Source organism: Mobula birostris, chromosome 20, assembly GCF_030028105.1.
Source record: "Mobula birostris isolate sMobBir1 chromosome 20, sMobBir1.hap1, whole genome shotgun sequence".
NCBI lineage: Eukaryota > Metazoa > Chordata > Chondrichthyes > Myliobatiformes > Myliobatidae > Mobula > Mobula birostris.
The window spans coordinates 65,139,044-65,160,841 of NC_092389.1; the positions used below are offsets into that span (position 1 = coordinate 65,139,044).

General features: G+C 48.6%; 1 protein-coding gene across 1 annotated transcript; it reads left to right on the forward strand.

Moving 5' to 3' along the window:
• Positions 1–243: 243 nt before the first annotated feature.
• On the forward strand, positions 244–13,586 carry LOC140185049 (uncharacterized). The gene is given in 4 exon segments (XM_072238267.1): positions 244–339; positions 2,606–2,736; positions 7,820–8,957; positions 13,434–13,586. Coding segments are annotated over 4 exon segments (1,518 nt in total).
• The last annotated feature ends 8,212 nt before the right edge of the window (positions 13,587–21,798 follow it).

Sequence of the window (21,798 nt, forward strand, 5' to 3'; positions counted from 1 at the left end):
AATACTTCGTTCTCTTGTGCGATTAGAAACGTTAGTTCTAAATTCAGCTCTAGTTTTCAGATAGTCCCTGTAGATCCCATTTCCTTGTCAAGATTCCTCCGGTTTGCTGTTCTACGTTCACGTCTACGCCAGCATCCCCAACTCAGTCGACGTGCCGGTGTCCCGCACTTGGGTTCTCCTCAGTCGCCCCGGGCAACATTTAATTCAATCCAGCCGCGTCATCTGCGCAAGAAGCTGCAAAGGATGCGTGCAGACAAATCCACTATCTCCTGGATTACTGGCTTCCTGACTGATAGACCCCAGTTTGTACCGCTGGGTGGTTCTCTGCCTGAGGTGGAGGTGAGTGACACCGGAGCCCCACAAGGGACTGTCCTGTCTCCGTTTCTGTTCACACTGAACACCTCAGACTTTCAGTGCAACTCTGAGTCTGGCCACTTGCAGAAGTTCTCTGATGACTCTGCCGTAGTTGAGTGCATCAGAGACGGGCAGGACTCGGGGTACAGAAGGCTGGTTTAACAGTATTGTGGAATAGTAAGGGAGGAATCACCTGCTCCTGAATGTGGCCAAAACCAGGGAAAAGGTGATTGATTTTAGGTGGAAGAGGAGAGTGACGAGGCCTGTATACGTTCTGGGAGAAGACGTTGCGGTGGTGGAGGAGTACAGCATTGGGGTTTCACCTCGGCAACAGATATGATTGGAAAAGCAACAACAAGGCTGTTTACAAGAAGGGGATGAGCGGGCTCCATTTTCTAAGGAAGCTGAGATCCTTGAATGTGTGAGGCAGGATGCTGGAGATTTTTTTACCAGTCTGTTGTAGCGAGTGCAGTCTTCTTTGCGGATTTATGTTGGGGGAGCAGCATCGGTGCTGGTGATGCAAAACGACAAAATAAACTCATCAAAAAGGCTGGAACCGTCCTTGGCCACAACCGGGGCTCTTTCGAGTTAGTTGTGGGGAGGAGGACACGAAACAAATGGTCATCCATTACGGACAATCGGGCACATTCTGTCCACGACATACTGCATCGGCAGCGGAGCACCCTTTCAAACAGACTCACTCAGCGCCGCTGTCACAAGGATCATTACAGAAGATCTTTCCCATCAAATATAATAACCATATACAACAGTTCATCTGCTAATCTGCCACCACAGCTCTAAACTGCGAATTAAATTTGCGACGACATTACATTGATTGGCCTAACATCAAACAATAATTAGGTGGCCTACAAGGAAGAAGTCATCTCTCTGACACAGTGGTGTCAAGAAAACAACCTCTCCCTCAATGTCAAAAAATCAAGGGAGCTGGCTGTGAATTACAGGAGGAAGGGAGACGAGTAACCCCTATTGACATCAATGGATCTGGGGTTGAGAAGGTAAACAGCTTTAAGTTCCTCGGGATCCGCATCACCGAGGACCCCACGTGGTCTGTACACACAAGCTGTGCAGTGAAAAAGGCACAACAGCGCCTCTTTGACCTCAGATGGTTGAGGAAGTTTGGTGTCGGCCCCCAAATCCTTAGAACTGTCTACAGGGGCACAACTAAGAGCATCCTGACTGGCTGCATCAATGCCTGGTATGGGAACTGTACCTCCCTTAATCGAAGAAATCTGCAGAGAGTGGTGCGCGCAGCCCAGCGCATCTGTTGTTGTGAATTTCCCACGATTCAGGGAATTTACAAAGACAGGTGTGTAGATCACCGGGCACCCGAGTCTCCACAATCACAATCTGTTCTAGCTGCTACCATCGGGGCAACGCAACCCCAGCACAAAAGCCAGGACCAACAGGCTCCGGGACAGCTTCTTCCCCCAGGAATCAGACTGCTTAACTCACGCTGATTTGAGTGTATTTCTATGTTACATTGACTGTTCTGTTTATTATAAATTACTATGATTGCCTATTTGAGTTTACTCCACATGTATGTGAAGGATGTAGGAAATAAAATCAATTAAATACATCTTTCTGCGACAGATCATAGTTCAGTAGTCTCCGCAAAATTGTTTCATACGTTATAATTGCACATTGGTACCGTATTATTCTGTATATAATTATTCTCTACTTTATTTTTAGTAAAATCTGCACACTGCTAAGTGTGATTTTAAATTTAGCTGCTGTAACAAAAGAATTTCCCACTCGGGGTCAATAAAGCATTTATTATTATTCTCCAGCCCTGTATCTCTTTCACGAGTGACCTTCACACCTCTTGACTTTACTCCCCCCCGCCCCACACACACATTCTGACTCCCTCCCTTCCTTTCCAGTCCTGAAGAAGGGTGTCGGTGTGAAACGCCGACTGTTCACCCCTCTCCACGTTGCTGCCGCCCCCCTGAGTTCCTCCAGCATTTTCCGTGTGTCGCTTTGCATTTCCGCATCTGCAGATGTGTCTCCTGTTTAAAAAAACGCGCATGCGTGGTCGCCGCGCTCAGACCCGAATACAGCGCATGCCCTGACTGGACGAGCGGCTCACAACGAACGGACGCAAGTAAGAGCGCGCTCCGGGCGGACTGTCAATCATCGGCGTCTGAAACGCGACCGAAGGACAATTACTGTGATTTCCAGCCACACTGGTACTGCACCCCACGACAGTCCCGGTCCTTTCCCCCTCTCTCAGCCCCACGATCCGGACCCGGGCTCCCCCAGGAGCTTTCGACTCGGCGCCTCCGCCGCTAGTTTTGCGGCGCATGCACATTCCTGCATCTTTCGATGGCTGATGGAGAGCTTTCTCATCGTGAGGGCTTCTGGGTAAAGAGGCAACCATAGGCAACAGTACCGGCGTTGTCCCGAACAGTCAAAGGAAATGCGAGCGGATGTATCTCCCAAACACTGCCGAGCTCCAGCTATGTAAATCCGAGAATTATGAACTCGGAACAGAAGTATAGTTCCCAGTTAATGCCGGTTGAAGAGTTTACCTTCCAGTCAGTGGGAATGTCAATTAGTGCTGTATGGAAATGAAACCTTCCGTCAGATTTAGTTCTCGCTGGATAAATAACGATATAAAACATCTTTGCCTCGATGACGAGTGATTTGGGGCTTTCACATCACAAAAGTGCTGCACTCCAATAAGAATAACCACTGCCCTCCACTTTATATTCATTAGCATTGCCATCGATGTGATCATCACTGTCAATCAGCTGGTGGGAGTCCATAGGACCATAAGACAAAGGAGAAGAAGTCGGCCATTCGGCCCATCGAGTCTGCTCCTCCATTTTATCATGAGCTGAGCCATTCTCCCATTTAGTCCCACTCCCCCGCCTTCTCATCATAACCTTTGATGCCCTGGCTACTCAGATACCTATCAATCTCTGCCTTGACTTGGCCTCCACTGCCGCCCGTGGCAACAAATTCCATAGGTTCACCACCCTCTGACTAAACAAAAATTCGTCGCATTTCTGTTCCGAATGGGCGCCCTTCAATCTTTAAGTGATGCCGTCTCGTACTAAACTCCCCCATCATGGGAAACAACTTTGCCACATCCACTCTGTCCATGCCTTTCAACATTCGAATGTTTCTATGAGGTCGCCCCTCATTCTTTAAACTCCAAGGAATACAGTCCAAGAGTGGACAACTTTACCAATTTCAACACAAGTTGGGGGTACTCAACTTGAGATATACCCCAGGATATTGTGGGAAGTGAGGGAGGAAATTGCTAAGCCTCTGGCGATGATCTTTGCATATCAATAGGGAGATGAAAAGTACCAGAGGATTAAAAGACACTGTTCCCTTTTCAAGAAAGGGAGTAGAGATAAACCAGGAAATTACAGATAGTGGTTCTTACTTCAGTGGAGGAGAAGTTGTTGGAGAAGCTCCTGAGAGGCAGGATTTATGAGCATTTGGAGAAGCTTCCTTTCTAACTCCTGGAAATCTCTTTTCAGGACCTCCTCCTTTGTCCTGTCTATGTCACTGGTACCAACATGTACCAAGACAACTGGCTGCTCACTCTCCCCCTTCAGAATATTCAGGACCCGATCCGAGACATCCCGTCCCCTGGCACCTGGGAGGCAACACACCCTGCGGGTATCTCTGTCAGGCTCACAGAATCTCCTGTCTGTTCCCCTGACTATGGAATCCCCTATGACTACTGCATTCCTCTTCTCCTTCCTTCTCTCCTGCACAACAGCGCCAGGCTCAGTGCCAGAGACCCGGTCACCGTGGGCATCCCCCGTCAGGTCATCCCCCTCAACAGCATCCAGAACAAGATATTTGTTGCTGAGGGGGACAGCCACAGGGGTGCTCTCCACTATCCGGGCATCTCCCTTCCCTCTCTTGACAGTGACCCAGTTTTCTGACCCCTGTAGCCTAGGGATGACTACCTCCCTGTAGCTCCTGTCTATCACCTCTTCACTTTCCCTGATAAGCAGTAGGTCATCAAGCTGCAGCTGCAGATCCCTAACACGGTCTCTGAGGAGCTGCATCTCGGTGCACCTGGTGCAGATGTGGCCATCAGGGAGGCTGGAGGTCTCCCAGGATTCCCACATCTGACACCCTGAACAAAGCACTAACCCTGCAGGCATGCTATCTAATTCTACAGGAAAAATAAGTCAACTCACCCACTTACCTCGCCAAACAGATGAACTTTTTAAACCGTTAGCTGTGAGAGCCCTGCTGTTCCTGTCTGTCCAGGCCGATTCGCGAGGGTGGGGGGGAGAAAAAAAAGAGTTGGTGCTTCGCTCTTGCCTCTTCCCGTTTACCGCCGAAGCCCGTTGAAGCCAAAGCCCTACACTCTGCTCCCACTCACTCCGCTGCCCGCTGTATAGGGTGGTCTCCTTTTTAAACTTTCCGTGCTGTCTTATTGACGTCACGCGCCTGCGCAGTCTCGTCCTCCTTGCACTCGAAGAAGTTTTTTAAAAAAACTGTCTTCCTTCAGAATTCAGCTCCCACTATGCTCTGTAGTCCCGATCCAAAAGACAGCTGTTGGTAACAACCTGCCTTTTTAAACTCTCCGCGCTGTCCTGTTGACGTCATGCGCCTGCGCAGTCTCGTTTTCCTTGCACTCGAAGAAGTTTTTTTTAAAAAAACTGCCTTCCTTCAGAATTCAGCTCCCACGATGCTCTGTAGTGGATGCAAGTAATTAGTAAATCTCCAGGATCATACATGTAGTAACAAGTGCTCTTTGTAGTGTTGTGGAACACGGCCAGAACTTGAAATAATACCAAAGGGCAGAGACGAATTCAGCCAAGTCACAGGTTGATTGAAGTCAAAAATAGCCCATTCTCACACAGACAGGAATACAGTCAGAGAATTTGATGGTCAGTCAGAATGTCTGATCCGTGCCTTGTTAGAAGATGAGTGCATATAGAAACATAGAAATCTACAATATATTACAGGCCCTTCGGCCCACAGTGTTGTGCCGTCCATGTAACCTATTCTAGAAACTGCCTCGGATTTCCCAACCGCATCGCACTCTGTTTTCCTGAGCTCCATGTACATATCTAACAGTCTCTCAAAAGACTCCATGGTATCTGCCTCTACCATCATCGCTGGCAGTGCATTCCATGCACCTACTACTCTCTGTGTGAAAAACCTACCTCTGACATCCCCTTTGACCCTACTTCCAACACCTTAAAACTATGCTCCTCGTGTTTGCCAATTCAGCCCTAGGAAAAAAGTCTCTGGCTATCCACACGATCAATGCCTTTCATCATCTTATACACATCTGTCAGGTCACCTCTCATCCTCCGTCACTCCAAACTTCACTCAACCTATTCTCATAAGGCATGTTCTCCATTCCATGCAACATCCTTGTAAATCTCCTCTGCAGTTTTTCTATGGTATCCACATCCTTCCTGTAATGAGGTAACTGAACTCAAGACTCTAAGTGGGTTTAAAGAAGGTCTTATATAGCTGTAACATTACCTCACCGATCTTGAACTCAGTTCCATGGTTGATGGAGGCCTTCTTAACAACATTGTCAATCAGCACTCCAGCTTTGAGTGTAAAATTGACATGGACCACAAGATCTCGCTGATCCTCCACATTGCCAATAGTCCCAACATAATAGTGTGTTCTGTCTTCAAATTTGATGTACCAAAATAAACCTCAGCACACTTATCTGCGTTGAACTCCATCTGCCAGGTCTGCGTCCTATCTGCATCCTGCTGTAACCTCTGGAGAACTGTCCAGACTCTTCACAACACCCTCAACTTTTGTGTCATCAGCACCCTTCTCCTTCCTCATCAAGATCATTTATAAACATCACAAAGAGAAGGAGTCTCAGAACACATCCCTGTGGTCACCGTCCTCCATGCAGGATACAAACCATTTACAACAATCTTTGGCTTCTGTGGGCAAGCCAATTCTGGATCCACAAAGCAAGGTCTACTTGGATCCTTGCCTCATTACTTTCTGAATGAGCCTCACATGAGGAATCTTATCAAAAGTCTCATGAAAGCCATGTACACAACATCCAGTGCTCTACCTTCATCAGTGTGTTTTGTTACATCCTCATAGAATTCAATCAGGTTCGTAAGGCACGATCTGCCCTAGACAGAGCCATGCTGACTATCCCACATCAGATTATGCTTCTACAAATGCTCATAAATCCTGCCTCTCAGGAGCTTCTCCAACAACTTGCCCTCCACTGAAGTAGGAACCACTGGTCTGTAATTTCCTGGCTTATCTCTACTCCCTTTCTTGAAAAGGAAACGATGTCTTCTGATCCTCTGGTACTTTTCCTCTCCCTATTGATGTGCAAAGATCATCGCCAGAGGCTCAGCAATTTTCTCCCTCACTTCCCACAGTATCCTGAGGTATATCTCAAGTTGACAACCCCCAACGTGTTGAAATTGATAAAATGTGACGCCAGAGCTCACATTCAGAGGAGATCATACAGAAACATGTAAAATTATGGAAGGAATAGATAAGATAAAGGCAGGAAAGTTGTTTCCACTGGTAGATGAGACATTGCCTCAAAATTCGGGTAAATTGGGATGGAGATAAGGAGTAACTGCGTTTCCCAGAGGGTGGTGGATCTGTGGATTTCTCTGCCCAATGAGGGAGTGGAGGCTTCCTCAGTAAATATATTTAGGACAAGATTGGATAGATTTTTGCACAGTTGGGGAATTAAGGGTTATGGGGAGAAGGCAGTCAGTGGAGATGAGTCCATGGCCAGATCAGCCATGATCTTATTCAATGGCAGATCAGGCTCTAAGGGCCAGATGGCCGACTCCGGCTCCTATTTCTTTTGTTCTGATGTTCTCACCACAGACGAAACCTCTCCTGAAATATTGTCCTTCACCAATTGATGTCTTTTGCAAATATTTTTACAGGTTTGAATTTGCAGAGCACTTGTGTACGGGAATCTTCAACACAACAAAACATCAGTTTTTCTGTCTCTGTCTGGATATTTAAGCAGTGACCAAATATTTTCTTTGCAACGCCAACACATCTGTTGTCGATCTTTGGAGATGAAGAAGTATCTCATCGCAGCTGGTAATTTATTCTGTCTCTGAAATAAAATTTTCTGTTTTAACTCTGTGTAATTCACTGGAACCAGGAGCTGAGAACACATCAGCATTTGTTCACTGGAGATCAGTTCTCAACTGCATTGATTGTACAAGGCATTCAAACGTCTGACTTTTTGAATTGCCAGAGAATTGATCGTAGTGAGATATCATTCTCCTTCTCTCAGTGTGGGAAGAGATTCACTCACAGGCTACCCACAGACACGCCAGTGAGTTCACAGTGGGGAGAGACCATTCACCCGCTCTGTGTGAGGGAGGGGAACCACTCAGTCATCCAGTCTGAAGACACATCAGCAAGTTCACACCATAGTGAGATGCTCCACCTGTTCTGACTGTGGGAAGCCATTCTGTTATTGATGCTAAAGGTATATCAGAAAATTCACCAGTGAGAGGACATTGACCTGCTCGGATGGTGGGAAGACATTCACACACTCAACCACAACACAGTGACACCAGTGAGTTCACACCGGGGTGAAGCCATTCACCTGCTCTGAATGTGGGAAAGGGTTCACTCAATCATCTCAACTGAATGAACACCAGCTCGTTCACACTGAAAAGATGCCGTTCACCTGCTCAGACTGTGGGAAGGGCTTCACTCACTCCTCCAAACTACAGAGACACCAGCGAGTTCACACCGGGGAGAAGCCATTCACCTGCTCAGACTGTGGGAAAAGATTCATTCAGTCAAATCACCTGCTACAACATCAGTTAGTTCACACTGGTGAGAGACCATTCACTTGTTCAGACTGTGGGAAGAGATTCCTTCAGTCATCTGACCTACTGACACACCAGCGAGTTCACACTGGGGAGAGGCCATTCACCTGCTCTAAATGTGGAAAGGTATTTGCTCGGTCATCTGTACTGAAGGAGCATCAGCGAGTTCACACTGGGGAGAAGCCGTTCACTTGCTCTGAATGTGGAAAGGTATTTGCTCGGTCATCTCAGCTCTTGAGACACCAGCAAATCCACTCTGGGGTGAAACCATTCCTCTGCTCAGAATGTGGGAAGGAATTCACCGATGCAGCTCAGCTGAAAGATCATCAGTTTGTTCACAGTGTGGAGAGGCCATTCACCTGCTCAGACTGTGGGAAAGGATTCACTCAGCGTTCTGGACTACTGACACACCAGTTAGATCACACTGGGGAGAAACCATTCATCTGCTCAGAATGTGGGAAGAGATTCACCCATTCCGCTCAACTGAAGGAACATCAGCGACTTCACACTGGGGAATGGCCATTCACCTGCTCTGAATGTGGGAAGGGATTCACTTGGTCATCTCGACTGAAGGTGCATCAGCGAGTTCACACTGGGGAGAAACCTTTCAGCTGCTCTGAATGTGGGAAGGGATTCACTCAGTCATCCAAACTTGTGAGCCACTACCGAATTCACACTGGGGAGAAACCGTTCACCTGCTCAGATTGTGGGAAGGAATTCACTCGGTCATCTGAGTTTAAAATACATCAGCGAATTCACACTGGGGGATGCCACTCTCCTGTTCCGAATGTGGGAATGGATTCACTCAGTCAACTCAATTAAGACTATAAGATATAGGAGCAGAAGTCGGCTATTCGGCCTTTCGAGGCTGCTCCGCCATTCAGTCATGGGCTGATCCAATTCTCCAGTCATCCCCACTCCCCTGCCTTCTCCCCATACCCTTTGATCCCCTGGCTAATCAAGAACCCATCTCTCTCTGTCTTAAGTGCACCCAATGACTTGGCCTCCACAATTGCATGTGGCAACAAATTCCACAAATTTACCACCCTCTGACTAAAGTAAGTTCTCCTCATCTCTTTTCTAAATGGATGACCTTCGATCCTGAAGTTGTGCTCTCTTGTCCTAGATTCACCTACCATGGGAAATAACTTTTGCATATCTAATCTGTTCAGAGCTTTTAACATGCAGAATGTTTCAGTGAGATTCCCCTCACGACCCCTGCCCCCATTCTCCTGAACTCCAGGGAATACAGCCCAAGGGAAGCCAGATGCTTCTATTATGTGTAACGCGCTGTAAGGTTTCACTGCTAATGTAATGGCTTCTTTGTAATGTTCACTGCTGAAGTAACAGTTTCTCTGCAGCAGCAATGTTCGTGTTATGGCTGGCGATAACAGGACTGTGGGATGCATGTCAGCCAATCAGGATTTTGTTGCTCTGTTTCGTGAATCTAGGAGCGTTGATTTTGTCAGAGAGAGAGATGGAGAGAGAAAACGCGAATGGAGAGATTTGCTAGACTGCCGGAGAGGGTGGACTCGGAGCGCGGGTCCGAAGGGCAGTGACGATCGGAGGAGGCCGATGGGGACCGATCGGCCTATCAGTGAGCTCCACTTTTGCGCACAGACTGTTTAATAAGATCGCACCCTTTTTTCAATTTTGTTTCTCTACTAACCATACAGTCAAAGTAAGAGTTATAAAGCTTAATCATTTAATCGCAAAGTGTGTTCTGTTTGTTATTTCTGGGCACTAATTTGTAACAGGGGACACATCGGGCAGCATCCATCCAAACGAGATTTCTTCAGTTTGGCCGGGAAGGGGGTTATCACCCCCTAGATTAAGCCGCTAGGCAAAGCGAGAATTACAATTGTGGGGGCTACGTTCGGGATTGATTCTGTTGGATGCTGTGTAATTACCCTGAGAAATGAACCAGTGGGGCAGATATTTGTACTCCGGATGAATTGTTAATTCCACTGTTAGGTTCTGTTGAAGTTGTGATTGTGAGCGGAGACTTGATAAAATGGCGGATGCTGCTCTTGTTCTCATGCAGACCAGCGCTGAGGTAGCTGGGGGCGGAGATTTCAAAGACAGGTTTCTATCATTTCTGTGGAGTGAGGGGAAAGAGTGGTCGGAGTTGGAAGCTCTAATTAGTCCACGTCCCCCGGTGAAGAATGAGAATTCTGAGGTAGTAGCCGCCCTTACTTCTCTGGCGAATAAATGGAAAATTCAGATTCCAAGTCCCAGTTATGGCAGGCTCCACCTATTCTCTGGAATAACACCCACCCCTAAAGGGGAGGAGGAGTATGAGACGTGGGCGGAACGGACCTCTCAGTTGTTAGATGAGTGGCAGTGCTCGGATGATGAAAAGCGACAGCGATTGGTTGAAAGTTTGAATGGGCGGGCCGCTGAAGAGAGAGCTGTCAGGTTGCATTATCCCGTAGCGACAGCTGTCAGTTATCAACAAGCACTGGGCAATGACTTTGATCCGACTGGAAGCCCAGTGGAGCTCCTGGTGGGGTTTCAAAACATGCGTCAGGAGAAGGGGGAGAAAGTTTCTGCTTTTATTTTATGGCTACAGAGGCAGCTAAATTGCTTACGGCGCAGAGGGGTCATTCAGGCGGCTGAGGTGGATCGGTTAAGAATGGACCAGATAGCCAGGAGTGCCCTGTCCCATGACCCGATTGTGTGGGGTCTCTGACAGTCTCGTAAGATGTGCCCCCTCCACCTTTTGTTGAGCTGATCAGAGAGGTACGGGAAGAGGAGAACGCTGCGGGAGCGTGGGAGGACTCAGTCAGCAGGTACAGTCCTCGGTAGTGTCCCCTGCGGTGAAGTGACCACAGATAGCCTACCCCGGGGAGCGGTAGAGGAGATTGCGGCAGAGTTCAGATCGGAGATACATCAGCTGTTATCTGCGGGTGTGATCCCACCCCCCCCCCCCCATATGATGGAGCTGCTGGGCTGGGTGCAGATTCCCCAAGGGGACGAACAGTGCGGAGGGCTGCTGGCAGCTGGTCTCACGCCAGAAGGAGAGTGAGCCCCCGGGTACCTCGGCAGGGAGAGTCGTTGGGAAAACCTAGAGGGGACCCAGTTAGGGAACGGCCCGGTATCTCTGGGGGAACACGTTCCCAGCAATGTACCAAGGAATTCCCGAAAGGAAAAGATCCTATTCCTGAAGGCTTAATGGGACCACGCTCTAGTGTGTCGCTACGGATAGAGAGTATTTACGCTAAAACCATACTCGACACGGGGTCGCAGGTCACGTTACTGTACCATTCGTTTTACAACCGGTATCTGAAGCATTTACCCTTGACACCATTCAGTGCACTGGAGATTTGGGGTCTCAGTGCTGGTGATTATCCATACGACGGTTATTTGTCAGTGAAACTGGAGTTCTCGGAGGCCGATGTGGGAGTGTCTGAGGGTCTTGGTATAGAGGTGCTGGTTTCCCTGTTGAGAAGGGCTGCGTTTCAATTCTGGTGGGGACCAACATCCCTCTGGTGAGGAGGCTCATGGGGGTCTGTAAGGATAAGGCGAGGGAGAGATTTTGGAGACCCTGTCCGTGCTCCCAGTGTATCAAGGTGTTTTTGAGGAAGTGTGTGGCAGCATTGGGCTGGATACCAAATTTAAATGAGGGACCGTGTGGTTCACCCAGTCGAAGCCAATGGTGATACGGCCCGGGGAAATAGCGAGAGTGATGGAGACCCACCATATTTCCCAGAGTGCCTGAGGGCGAACCTTTCTTAGTGGACGCTCTGGAGAACCACAAGGGGGTGTCGGGATTTCTGGCTGGGGTGCTGGTGAGGCCCGAATTGCAGAAGCCCTCAGTTTTACAGCCGAGCAGGGTGGCAGTGATCGTCAGGAACACTACGAAGAGGGAGGTCACCTTCAAGCGGGGGATGCCCCTGGCGCATTTGTTCCTGGTGACGGTAATGTTTAGAGCCCCCGTGAGGCACGCCGGGGAGAAACTATTGGAAAAGCGGGGGAAGTTGACCGCTGAGTCATTCAACTTCGGGGACTCCCCGGTGCCGCCGGGCAGGAAAAGGAGGCTGGTGGAGAAGATGTTGAAGCTGGAAGGTGTATTTTCCATTAGCGAGTTTGATGTTGGTTGTTCCAAGAGCACGCGTCACGCTACCCGGGTGACCGAGGACACCCCGTTTAGAGAGAGGTCGCGGCGACTGGCCCCTGCAGACATGGAAGACGTGCAGCAGCATTTGTGTAAGTTGAAGGGAGCTGGGATCATCACTGAGTCCCAAAGCCCCTAGGCCTCCCCAGTAGTCGTGGCCCGGAAGAAGAACGGGAAGGTACGCATGTGTGTGGACTATAGGACTCTGAACAGGCGCACCGTCCCTGACCAGTATACGGTCCCGAGGCTCGAAGACGCGCTGGCCTCTCTGAGTGGTGCAAAGTGGATTAGTGTGCTGGATTTGAGGAGTGGATAGTAGCAGATCCCCATGAGTGAGGCCGACAAAGAGAATATAGTCTTTATATGTCCTCTTGGATTCTTCCAGTTCGAAAAGATGCCCCAGGGCATATCGGGAGCCCCTGCAACCTTCCAGCGGGTCATGGAGAAGACGGTAGGTGATATGAACTCGCCTGAGGTGTTGGTGTATTTTGATGACCTCATAGTATTTGGATTCACCTTGGAAGAATATGAAGCGAGGCTACTCAAGGTGCTCGCTGCCTGAAAGCTGAAGGGTTAAAACTTTCCCTGGACAAATGCTAGTTCTGCCAAACGTCTGTTAGCTGCGTTGGACACGTAATCTCACGGTTTGGAGTAGTGACGACCCGGCTAAGATAGAAGCGTGATCACTTGGCCAAGGCCCCAGACGGTGAGCGCCCTGCGCTCATTCCTGGGGTTCTGTGGTTATTATCGGAGATTCCTGATGGAGTAGTGACAGACCCGGCTAAGATAGAAGCGGTGATCACTTGGCCAAGGCCCCAGACTGTGAGCGCCCTGCGCTCATCCCTGGGGTTCTGTGGTTATTATCGGAGATTCCTGACGGGCTACGCCAAAGTCAGTCACCCCTTGAATCAGCTTCTGTGTGGTTACCCTCCCCTGGGGAAGAAAGGGAGGGGAGGAGGGACAGGAGGGTGGAGAATATCTAAACCCGTAGAGACTTTTGTACAGAGGTGGATGATTTCAGCCTGAAGTACCGGCCGGGGAGCCGGAACATTGATGCGGATGCTTTGTCCCGACAGGTGCATGAGGGACTGGACAGGGACGAGGAGGGGGAGAGCGTTCCTGCCCCTGGGGTGACGGCCCTGTGACAGTTTGCCATCACCGTGAAGGCAGAGGAAAAGGAGCGGCCGGATCGAGCAGCGGATCAATGGGCGGCTTCCGATGACGTCATTCCCCAGGTTCACTGTGACCTCACTGCTGCCGGAATTGAGTTCTGGGGAAGTGGCGGCTGCTCAGCGGGATGACCCGGGCATTGGCACTATTTGGTCCGCTGTTGAAAAGGGAGACATGGCTCAGGTGGAGAAGACGAACGACGCTTCGGTGCCTCCATAACTGAAAGAATGGCCTCGATTGCAGTTGAAGAGCCAGATCTTATACCGGGTCACGTCATCACCGATCCGACCCCGGCGTTGCCAGCTAGGTCTGCCCAAGAAGTATCAGAGGATTGCACTGATGTCTCTTCATGATGATTCTGGACATTTGGGGGTGGAAACGACCTATAAATTGCTCAGCGACTGGTTTTACTGGCGTCGAATGAAGTCGGAGGTTGAAGAATACTGCAAGTCGTGCATTCGTTGCATACGCCGGAAGACACTGCCCATGCGGGCAGCTGCTTTGTCCCACTTGCAGAGTGCAGGGCCCCTGGACCTCGTGTGTATAGATTTCAGGTCCATAGAACCCGATGCCAGCAACACGGCTAATGTCTTAGTCATTACGGGCCACCACACCAGATATGCTCAGGCTTTTCCTACCAAGGACCAGAGGGCGACTACGGTGGCAAAAGTGTTGTGGGAGAAGTATTTCGTTCATTATGGCCTTCCCAGGCGGATACATAGTGACCAGGGACGGGACTTCGAGAGCAGACTCTTCTATGAGTTACTGCGCATGCTTGGAGTTGAGAAGTCGAGGACCACGCTCTATCACACGCAGGGCGATCCCCAGCCTGAGGGGTTTAATAGGACCTTGCTGGACGTACTCGGGACCCTGGAGGTCAGCGAGAGCTGGTGGAGTCAACATATTGAGATCTGGTTCACTGTTACAACTGTACACGAAATGAAGCTACTGGGTACTCGCCATGTTATCTGATGTTTGAGCGCGAGGCGAGGTTGCCCATTGACCCTTGTTTTGGTACTGATGAGGGTGACTTACCACCGAAGCCTTATCTGAAGTATGTTGTGATATGAGGAGCGAGCTGAAAAGCGCTCATGAATTGGCTGGGGCTGCAGCCGCCAAGCAGAATCGAGGAAATAAGAGGAGGTATGATCAGAAAGTGAGGTTCTCCCAACTCCTGCCGGGAGACCGAATCCTCGTAAAGAATTTGGGGCTACCTGGAAAGTACAAGTTAGCTGACCGCTAGGTGGCCACACCCTATGTGGTGGAGAGTCAGATGCCAAACCTACCAGTGTTGCGGGTGAAACGAGAAGAGGGGAAGGGGCCTGTCAAGATTCTCCATCGGAACCACCTGTTGCCTCTGGCACAAGAGGTGCAGGTAGATCCAGAGCCCCACTTGGGGCCTACACCTAGTAAGGGGACTCTGCGAAAACGCGGGGCGACTGCACTGCCCACAGCGGGAGAGGCTGGTCCGGGTCGCGCCCAAGAGAGGGATACTGATTCGGAGGGTGATGATCTGGATGTGAGGTACATGCTGCCTTTCGCTAACTCCCCGTTGATTGAGGAAGAAAGCCCTGGCCCTTTTCCACTGAGTCAGGTGAGGTGGAGGGGGTGGGGGAGTTGTAGGCAGCCTGGGTTACAGCAGGACATTGAAGGAGAGAAAGCGGGGCATGGACACGGGACAGAGGGCTCCGGGTTGCGGGGGTGGGGGTGGGGGAGGACTCGGCAAGCAGACACGAAGTATCACCAGCAGCGTCTGAGTCTGAAGAGTTAGGTGAGGAGGTACGGATGTCTCAGAGAATTAGTAGACCACCGGATAGGTTGATCTATGTAGCTCCTGGGGAACAGTGTGTGATCTCTGCTGTTGTGGCGAGCTATGTCACTGACTTTGCATCTGGATTGGACTTTGTGTTTGTAGGAAGGGTTGGCGAACTATCTCAACGTCATGAGGACATGACTAAATTTGGTGGTTGGGGGAGAGTGTAACGAGCTGTAAGGGTTCACTGCTATGTAATGTTTCTTTTTGCAATGTTCACTGCTGAAGGAATGGTTTCTCTGTAGCAGCAATGTTTTGGTTATGGGCGGAGATAACCGGACTGTTGATGCATGTTAGCAAATCAGGATTTTGTTGCCCTGTCTTGCGATTCTGGAAGCAGCTGCTTTTGCGGGCTTTTGCGAGAAGGAGAGAGAGAGAGATGAAGAGTGAAGATGCGAACGGAGAAATGTGGTAGATCGCCGAACGGGGTGGTCTCCGAGCGGAGGCCCAAAGGAGGAGATCGATGGAGGAAGAAGAACAACTGAACTGCGTGAGCTCCAACTGCGTGTGCACAGGACCGTTTAATCAGATTGGTGCCTTATTTCCATTTTATATATATATATATTCTCTACTAACCACGTAGTCAAGGTAATAGTTATAAAGCTTAATCGTTTAATTGCATATTGTGTACTGTTTGTTATTTCGGGGTACTGATTTATAACAGGGGACACATCGCGCAGCATCCACCCCGACGAGATTTCTTAAATTTGGCGGGGCAGGGGGATTGTCACCCCTTGATTAAGCCTAGAGGAAGCGCGTGTTACAATACATTTCCCTTCCATTTATAAAATAGTTAACCCTTTCATTTCTTCTTCCATACACTTCCCGACACTGTGCTCCATCTGCCAATTTTTTGCCCATACTCCTAAAATCTGATTCAGTCCACCATTTCGTTTGCCCCCATTACTAATTCTCGTTTACCCACGGCCGGAAATTCACTCTCTCCTCCCTTTTGCACGTCATGTAGCTGAAGAAACCTTTGGTGTCCTCTTTTATATCACTGTCTAGCTTAAGTTCGTATTCCATCTTTACGTTCTTAATGGCTTTTTAGTTGACTTCTTTTGGTTTTCATAAGCTTCCGAATTGTCTAACTTCCCACTATTTTTTTTTTACTCAATTATATCGCCTCTCTTAGATTTTTATGCTGGCATTGACATTCCTGCGAAATTCTTCTTCTTTTGTGATGTATTTATCCCGAGCCTTCCGAATTGCTTCCGGAAATTCCAGCCATTGCTGCTCTGCCGTAGTTCCTGCCAGTGTTCCCTTCCGATTAATTCTGGCCGATTGTAATTGTCTCTGTGATTACCGTCACTCTGCTGTAATACCAGCACATCTGATTTTTGCTTTTCCTTCTCAAACCTCAAGGTGAACTGAGAAACATTCTGCTCATTTGCCCCTAAAGGTTGTTTTGCTTTCAGGTTTCCAGTCAGTTTCTCTTCATTCCCCCACACCCAGTGCAGGAGAGCAGATCCTCCAGTGGGTTCAAACGTCAGCTGTCTTAAAAAGCGATCTCGAAGGCACTCTAGAAATTCCCCGACCTGGAATCCAGGATTAACCTGATTTTTCCCATCTACATGCATATTTAAATACCCCATGACTATTCTACCATTTCCCTATCGGTAAGCATTCACTGTCTCCCGTTGTAATTTGTAGGTCACATCCTCACTGCGGTTGCATGGTCTGTACAGGGTCTTTTCACCTTGTAGTTCCTCAGCTCTATCCACAATGATTCAACACCTTCCGCCCCTATATCACCTCTTTCTAATGATTTGATTTTGTTTTTTTAACAAACAGAGCTACGCCACCACCTCTGCCTTCCAGCCTGTTCTTTCGGTACTATATGTATCCTTGGATGCTAATCTCCCGGCTATAATCTGCATTCAGCTATTGACGTCAGTCATTCCCAGTAGCAGAGGCGGTCATTAAGATGGGGCGGCTTTTCACCAATAAAAAAACAGTGTTTATCCAAACCCCGCCCTATATTTTCACGTTAGCCCTTTATTCATGTGGAAGTTGGAGACTAGAGAACTGGCAGTGGATTAGCCACCCAGTATCGCACCAGCCCTACAGTTGTCTGGGGACGTCAGACTGTGAGGTACTGAGCAGGAAAGGGAATAAATAGACATATCCACAGATCAAATGCTGGGCGGCATTCTGGAGCAGTACATTGATTGGCATATGGCGGGACACCGAGTTTATGAGTCGCCATGACGGTGTTTTACTCCCTCACGTCCACGCCCCCTCCCTCCACCACACAGACTACCCGAATGTCCCGGAGCTGCCGGTAGCGGGGAAAACCCGCCCGGAAATAACACCTTAGCCATCAGGCGGTGAATGAGAGGAACCAGAGCCCGGGCTCAACACACAGCGGCCCGCACTGGCTTGTGCTCAGGACGCGGCTTTATTCATGAACTGAAGCACCGAGGTGACCGGGTATTTCACCGCGTCGATCAACTGCTCCCTGAATTTCGACTGAGTCACCGTGTAAATAAATGTATTCGTGCAGCAGCTGAAAATACTCAGCCAAACTCCGACGTAGTGAAAGATCCATTCAGAATCATTGAAATCAGATCCTCTTTCTGCCACCTGATAGTATATGACATTTACAACGTATGTCATCCACAGGAGGATGAAGCTGCCGGAGAGGGTGAAGAGTAAAACCACAGACCTCCTCCTGCTCTCCATCTCCGGGTCACTGCGGTTCTCCCCCTTGCTCTGACCCTTCAGCCCCTTACGGACCCGACTGGCCACTAAAATGTGTCTGACTGTCAGAGCGTTGAGCAGCAGGATCCCAGCGAAAGGGAGGAACGGAGTTAAAACCGTATCGAGCTAGTCATATCCTATCCACCCGGGGTCAGTGAAATAATTGTCCCTGGTTCTACAAAACCACGGTACATTGTCGATGATCACGCTGTGTTCAAATGTGAAATATCGTGGAATGTTTTTCAGACAAGACAGTACGCCGGTTGTTGTTAGAACCACAGCCGCAGTTTTCCCGGTGCAATATTTTGTTTTCAGCTTCTGACAGCAAATGGCGACAAAACGATCAAAGGTGAAAGTGACGGTGAACCAGACAGAACAATCTGTGGCTGTGAACGTCAGTACATCGATAACACTGCACACAGGGGTGATGCTCAGAAAATTCCACGGAAAGTAATACCAATTGATTCGAGACAAAATGACCTCGGTGACAATGCTGAATAGATCGGCCGCTGCCATGGCCACCAGGTAGCGAGTGGTGCAGGTAGAGAGGCCACACTTTCCCCGGGACAGGATCACAATCGCCACTAAATTCACTGGAGAGAAAGAGAGGGGGGGTGGGTGTCGGATTGAGAGAGGATAGACACTGCCATTACTGAACACATTCTCCAGGAATTAACACGGGACTTTGCTTCAGCTAAAGATCAAGAGTGCTAGAGCCTGTGAGCGGCTGCTAATCTAAGATCGGACACGGGTCACACCGTTTCTGGCCTGCCTCCTTCAGTATGAAGATACGACGATGTGTGGACAATCGTCGGCGATAAAATCGATCTGCGTGAACAATAACGACCGGTTCAGATCCCGATTCCAGTCACTGACGGGGCCGGTTTCACTGATTTAACCGTGACTGACCAGGCCTCCCGAAGCTCAGCTTCTGATGGGGCCGAGAAGGGATACAGAGGGGAGCAACACACAAAATACTGGCGGGATCCAGCAGGTCAGGCAGCTTACATGGAATTGAACAAACTATCGTTTCGGGGCGATACAGTGCCCCAATTTACAACGCGTCTCAGAGGGAAAGCCGGAACAATTTAGTAACCAGAGACTGAGGGTACGTCCACACTACGCCGGATAATTTTGAAAACGAAGCTTTTGATCTTCGTTTTGACCTTCTGTCCACACTTAAACGGCGTTTTCATCCCCCGAAAACGGAGATTTTCAGAAACACTCTCCAGAGTTAATAAATCTGAAAACGCCTAATATCCGGCGTAGTGTGTACAGGGTAAACGGAGAGATTTAAAAACGCTGTCATGACAACACCAGAACAACACTGTTTCTTTTCCTGCTTCTGTTTGGTACTGCGCAAGCTGTTATAACGCGCAGTCGGTGTGAACGGCGTGAGAGTTAAATTGTAAAGTGAGCTTTTTTGACTTTAAAAACGCTGTCATGAAGTGCCGGAACAGATGTTCGTTGTTTTCTTGAACGCCACCACCTAACAATTTCAGAACAGACGGACGAGACTGAAGCCAGGAGAGTTAGAAATGTACTCACCAAATACTTTGGCCCATAGCTTACTGAATAAATAAGTATACTCCCTTTGCCCTGTTTCTGTCCTTGCTTTTATGAAGGTGGTTCACCTATTTTTGCAAGTACTTCTCTGACAATAGATGTGTAACAGCCTAATGTAACATTGTATGGAAATACAAGACAACACTGATGCAGACGTTTTATACATTTAACAAGGTGCTTTATTAATGCAACAGAGTTAGTCAGTTTTTCAATGTTCGTCGTCAGCTGGGTCATACTGTCGGTTGCCTCCATACGCTCCAGTATTTGTTGTTTTTCTTTTCAGTTTTAAGTCCTCCTGCGCGAGAGCCAAGAGCAATTTCTTTAAAGTTTTTTTTTCTAGTCTGTATCTGGACAAACGCCCACCAAGTATAGCATTTCCTCTTCTCTTGTTTTCTATGTGTCCCGCACATGCCCAGTAGGAGGAGATTCGCCCAAATATCTGCCTAATGTGGACGGAGATATTTTGAAAAACGTTTAGTATGGACGCCTGTCGTTTTTACTCGAAACCGACGTTTGCAAAATTATCCGGCGTAGGGTGGACGTAGCTTAATGTGGAAGGAGATATTTTGAAAAACGCTTAGTGTGGACGCCTGCCGTTTTTACTCGAAACCGGCGTTTTCAAAATTATCAGGCGTAGTGTGGACGTAGACTAATGGATTAATTTTACAGCACAGTTCAATTCGATAACTCTCGTCAGCGTATCTATGGACACTGGTGGTTATCTGTGACAGACTCCACCTGGAGACGTGAAACACTGGACCAGGGGTTTTCTCTGAATAATAACTCAGAGCAAGTGAACTTCACAATGTAAACCCATCCCAGTCACCCCTTCATGGAGAGCCTCCGTTCCCCAGCTGTGGGACAACTCTGGACAAGGTCCCATTAAAAGATTCCCCGTTACACCGTCCAGGAGAGCTGCCCGCCCCGGTACTGAGACAAATCTGGACAAGAGAACGTTAAAGGCAAGAACAAAGTCCAAGTCGATCCCCTGAGTTAGAGGAGAGACCGGGGATTCGTTCATCTTGTCATCACATATAAAACAATCAGGATATTGAATTGACAGGATAAATATCTTAGACGGATATCTATGCAAAGATCATCAACTTGGAAGCTTGTTGATTGATTATAAACAGGTTCACACCGGTTATAGTCCATAGAACACACGGAAATACCAAACAGAAACTGCTCTGCTCACTCACCAGGAACTCCAGTGACGGCAATGAGCAGGTACAATATTCTCTGCACACTGTAGTACCGTTTCAACATTGCCGACATTTCCCCTGCGCAGCAATGTGTCCCCCTGTGCTACAGGCGGTCTATTGAAATGAAATGTTGAAGCACCACATGTCCCGGCTTTATAAATACCATCTAGCGACGCCACAGGGACAGATTTCAACATATTTTGTTATAAAACAGCTTAACTTATTTAGAAACCTATTACATCAGACAGGTGCCATCCCCGCGGTGACGGGTTGTGATTAATTTAGTGAATTAATTTTTAGACCAGCTGTGTGAGTAAATTTGTCCCAATAACGGCATCAGAACCTTAGAGGTGTCTTATCAATAGCATTTGCTTCCATTGTAGATATGTACTTCAGAGTAATCATTTATCAAATACAGAATATTGAAATTAAGTCTGTGAAATTGTGTTGAATCGCCCACTATTGCCATTCTCGTCAACGGTATAAACTCTTGATGTAGTTGGGGTTTTTGGAGATTCTACCAAAAGGGTCCTTTATAAGATACAGTCTCTGTGTGTGGCGACATGAATGAACACTTGTTGGGGTCCTGACGAAGGGTCTCGGCCTGAAACGTCGACTGTACCTCTTCCTAGAGATGCTGCCTGGCCTGCTGCGTTCACCAGCAACTTTGATGTGTGTTGCTTGAATTTCCAGCATCTGCAGAATTCCTGTTGTTGTTGTTGAACACTTGTTGGGGCCTCGTTTTGGACCTACCACTTACCTAACGCATGGCCGTAAAACTCAACAGTGCAGTGGGGGTGGGGTGAGAATGTGTTAATCATATCACCGCACATATGTCAAAGAACATGGCGATGAGCAGGAGAGGTAGATAAGAAGCTGCCGTCATGTGTGTGTGTGAGTGTGTGTGTGTGTGTGTGTGTGTGTGTGTGTTTGTGTGTGTCTGTGTGTGTGTGTGTGTGTGTGTTTATCTGTCTGTGTGCGCGAGTGCCTGTGTATGTGCTTTCATGCACTTTCAAATCTTGTGCATCCCCAAATCTGTGCGTACCCCCAGAACGCTGC